The sequence below is a fragment of the Atta cephalotes genome (genome assembly GCF_000143395.1).
Source record: "Atta cephalotes unplaced genomic scaffold scaffold00002, whole genome shotgun sequence".
Classification (NCBI taxonomy): domain Eukaryota; kingdom Metazoa; phylum Arthropoda; class Insecta; order Hymenoptera; family Formicidae; genus Atta; species Atta cephalotes.
In genome coordinates, this window is record NW_012130066.1 from 2,403,647 (window position 1) to 2,407,724 (window position 4,078).

General features: G+C 25.2%; 2 protein-coding genes across 2 annotated transcripts in view; both read right to left on the reverse strand.

The window, feature by feature from the left end:
• LOC105622861 overlaps positions 1–581 on the reverse strand; it is a 3,272-nt gene extending 2,691 nt beyond the window's left edge. The window contains exons 1-2 of the mRNA XM_012204275.1: positions 455–581; positions 113–351 (exon numbers count right to left, since the gene is read on the reverse strand). Coding sequence (XP_012059665.1) covers positions 113–351; positions 455–581 — 366 coding nt within the window. The remainder of the gene's footprint in view (positions 1–112; positions 352–454) is intronic.
• A 1,879-nt stretch (positions 582–2,460) lies between these two features.
• LOC105622872 (tripeptidyl-peptidase 2) overlaps positions 2,461–4,078 on the reverse strand; it is a 14,205-nt gene continuing 12,587 nt past the window's right edge. The window contains exons 16-18 of the mRNA XM_012204284.1: positions 4,006–4,022; positions 3,132–3,586; positions 2,461–2,670 (exon numbers count right to left, since the gene is read on the reverse strand). Coding sequence (XP_012059674.1) covers positions 2,461–2,670; positions 3,132–3,586; positions 4,006–4,022 — 682 coding nt within the window. The remainder of the gene's footprint in view (positions 2,671–3,131; positions 3,587–4,005; positions 4,023–4,078) is intronic.

Sequence of the window (4,078 nt, forward strand, 5' to 3'; positions counted from 1 at the left end):
GTGTGTGTAGTATATATACACACACACACATATATATATATATATATATATATATATATATATATGTATAGGTCTATTAGGATATAATTCATATTAAATATTCCTATTATACCCATTCTTTTAATATATTTAAGCTCTTGCCCCCATATTTTAAAGCATCTTCAGTATTCAAATACGGATGTGATATAAGCTTTTTCTTAATAAGCCACGCATGAATAGTGTTACCCTCAATTATCGCCTCTGCCACAATAATATTTAATCTCAGGCAATTTTCTATATCATAAATCGATACATTTCCTCTTGAGATTCGTACAGCCACAAGTAAACATATAAGTGTACAGGCTTCACTTACTGAGGATTATTCAATACATAAAAAAAATGTTATTGATAGTGTAAATATATACAGATACTCTCAATTTGATATCATATAAGAAACAAAGTAAGAAATAATTACGTTTTTGTCCTGGTGGATAACGGCTTTGTGTAAATTCAGGTTGATACCATAATATATCTACTTCGTTATTAAAACAGTTTTTCATATATGACGGAAAGTGACAGCTAAATAGTGGTGGTAAAGTCATAATTACAAAAATATCTTTTATTCCATATGTTTCTCATTACTTATTAATTTTGTTACCAAAAACATCTCTTTGTGATTCATATTTATGTTCTTTCCAAAAAAGTTTAATGTGTATATATAAGTCAAGACATTTTGGATGCGAAATTTTATACAATAATTGGGTTATAATTGTATGAAAAATAGCTGCATTCATTAGATTGAATTAATCAATTTAAGTTATGTTCTGCTACTGGTACTGAAAATGTATAGTTCATGTATAATATTATAGATATTCAAATATTGCTAATGTATATGTATAAAAAAATTACTGTGACCCGCCTTAATGAACCGGAAAATCATTTTGGAGAAGGAAAAACAAAGAAGACGAATAGAACTCGTAATGTATAACACGGCTTTTAAAAAGTACAATTATATTGTCCTTAAAATAATAGTTGACATTTAAAAACTTTTATAATGATTTTGTTGCCGAAATAATTGCACAATGAGAAAAGCAATACAGCTTTTTTAATATATTGTACTTTACAATCTATATTTCCAGAACATATTTCCATCTTACTTAATAAGAGAATGAATGAGAGCGAGAGAAAGTTATTATTTGATATTTATTATACTTCATAACAAAACACATTTTATTAATTGAATTTCTCTTTATAATGATATTCCTTGCAGTGACATATTGATTATTCCGATCATTCAAAACATGATTTTTCTTTAAAGCGATATAAATTTCGTCATTTTATTCTTTTATAAAAAGCATATTATTCCTATGAACAATTCTTTTAGCATTTATCATTTAAAAAGAATGTATGAAATTCAGTTTCAAATATATGCATATGCGAATGTATATTATCAGTATATGATAATATATTTTTTATGAGATAAGATATAAAAGCGTCTGTGCTACACGTGTAAATAATATGACTTTACAATTATGAAACTAATAATCTATTCAAGATTAGTTAATGTGTTATATATGTCCAAGATAACACAAAAGTGGAAGTATATTCCATGAATATAAAAACAAAAGACATATTTATATATTTACATATAGGTTACGTTCTGTTATTATGAGTAATGAGAAAAATCTATAGTATATGTAATAATAGATTTCCAGTATTCGTAATAAATAACGTAGCCATAATTTACTGTAAAAATAGAAATACGATAAAAATCAAATGAGGTACATTGCATTATAATAGAAACTGATACACGATGTTAGCTAAAAATTTAAATTTCTAAATTGATATTGTAAAATGCAATATTAAAAATATATTTCAAATTAAGTACTCATTCAAATTAAAGCCTTCTCATCAATTTTTCTTTTATAATATTAATAGCATATTAATTTTTGTGAATAAAATATTTTACCATTCTTATATTTACTTTTTATAAAATTTTCATCAAATTTGTTTTTTATTTTTAATAAAAAATTTGTCAGTTTTTTAAGCAAATCATATGTGTGCTATGAATATGATTTATTTTAACTCAGTTCAGCACTGCAATTAGTCTTCTAAATCGTTAGTTTTATTATGAATAAATTTATATTTTTCTAAACATATATTACACCTGACTTCTGTTTCAAACAAACGTTTTGTCTTTTGTCACTGTTATTACAAAGACGTGGAAATCGTTTTCATAAATCTTCTATATCATATTTTCGCACATTGGATTCATTAAATCTGAAAGCAACATATAAGTTTTGTATTATATAATATTCTATAAAAAAACGTTTAATTAAATTTTCTTCAAGTTTTAATAAAATAATCATATAAATATATTGTAAAGAACGGGGATTGAAAAAAAAATGCTATTTATAATTTATAAAGTTTGTTATATATTTTTTTAAATTTAAGATTAAAATAAATAGTACTTACCAGTGATCAGAATGATCTATATGTAGCTGGGTAACGTGTTGGTATACTTGTGGTAAGAAGACGTGACCAATGTTCCCATCCCAGAAGCTTTGCAATTTCAATGCATTTTTCATCAATTTCTTTTAATTGTTTTTCTTCATAATAGCGTGTCAATAATTTCAAATAACGTCCATAATGATTATTGATGTGTGCATGCCATAGAGATAAAATAATAACCTAAAGAAGATATAGAAATAAATCTTATTTTTCATTTTATAATGTACTTATTAATTATCTAACGTTTATTCGAATGGAGGTATGTATATAAGATGTTCCTAAATAAATATAAAAAAATTTTAAATGATATTTTGTCGAAAATTAAGGGAGATTTTTTTTTATACAAACATGTACTCTTATATATCTATGAGGAGTTATACTCCTTCAAAGAAGGAAATAAAAATGAAGTTTTTTTTTATTAATAAGCGTCCTTTTTACTAGAGAAAAATGTTCATTAAATTTCATTTTTCTAACTTTGTCTTTCGTTCAAAATTTAACAAAACATAGAAACTTAAATTTTACACTTTGAAGAAAGGGAAAAGTAAAAATTAAACATATATCTCTAATCTCTCCTATAAGGATAATATATTACTTTTATGTATTTTAAAAGATGGCTTTAAAAATAATAATATTATTTTTACCTTATTGTCAGTAGGTTCAGCGAATTTCTGTACTTCTTGCCAATGATGTGTAACACTTTCAAGCAAATGTTCGAAAGATCCATCTCCCTCCCCAGTCTTTGTTCCATGTACATACAAACGTGCCAATGCACAGCCTTTTTTCACTAATCCTTCAATCAAACTGTTTTTTTGCTTCTCCATAGTTACTTTGATTTTAGCTGCATCAGGACGTTGATCGTTTTTCAATCCATAATATGCTAATAACTTATCTTGATCAATATTAGTGATCACAGAGTCAGCAACTGTTATTATTTGATTAGCAAACGCAATAGCGTTTTCTGAAAGATCATTTTGTGGTACATGTCGCCGTGCCTCCGAAGAATCCAATGATATCAACATGGCAGTGTGGACAGGCAAATGATCTGAGAAGGCACCCTTCAATTCTCCATACAACGTATTGGTGTGATCACCAGGTTCTGTTACAAACAAGAATAGAATTCATTAATATTAATTCGTGAAAATAAATTTTCAATTAATAATGTATATAATAAATGTCATATATATTAAATCATATATATTAAAGATCACGTTTGCATACATGTAGATAATCATATTAGATTTGTTATATTATACGATAACATGTCAGTGTCAAATAAATTATGTATGCTGTTAATGTAAATAGTTTGTTTTATTATAAATATAGTGAAAGGATAAAAAGTAATCATGAATACATTTAACATATAAATATTTGTAGAAAGTTAAATAAATGCAACAATTGCAATTACATGCTCAAAAGAACACATGTATCTTATATGGATATAAAAAAGAACATAAATATTCACATTATGGAGAAAAATACATAAATGTTCATATTTTTTCATTCAATGCAACTTACTTATTGATGGTGCTAATTGATGGAATATAAACCGGAAAAAAAGATAAAATATATATATATATATATATATATA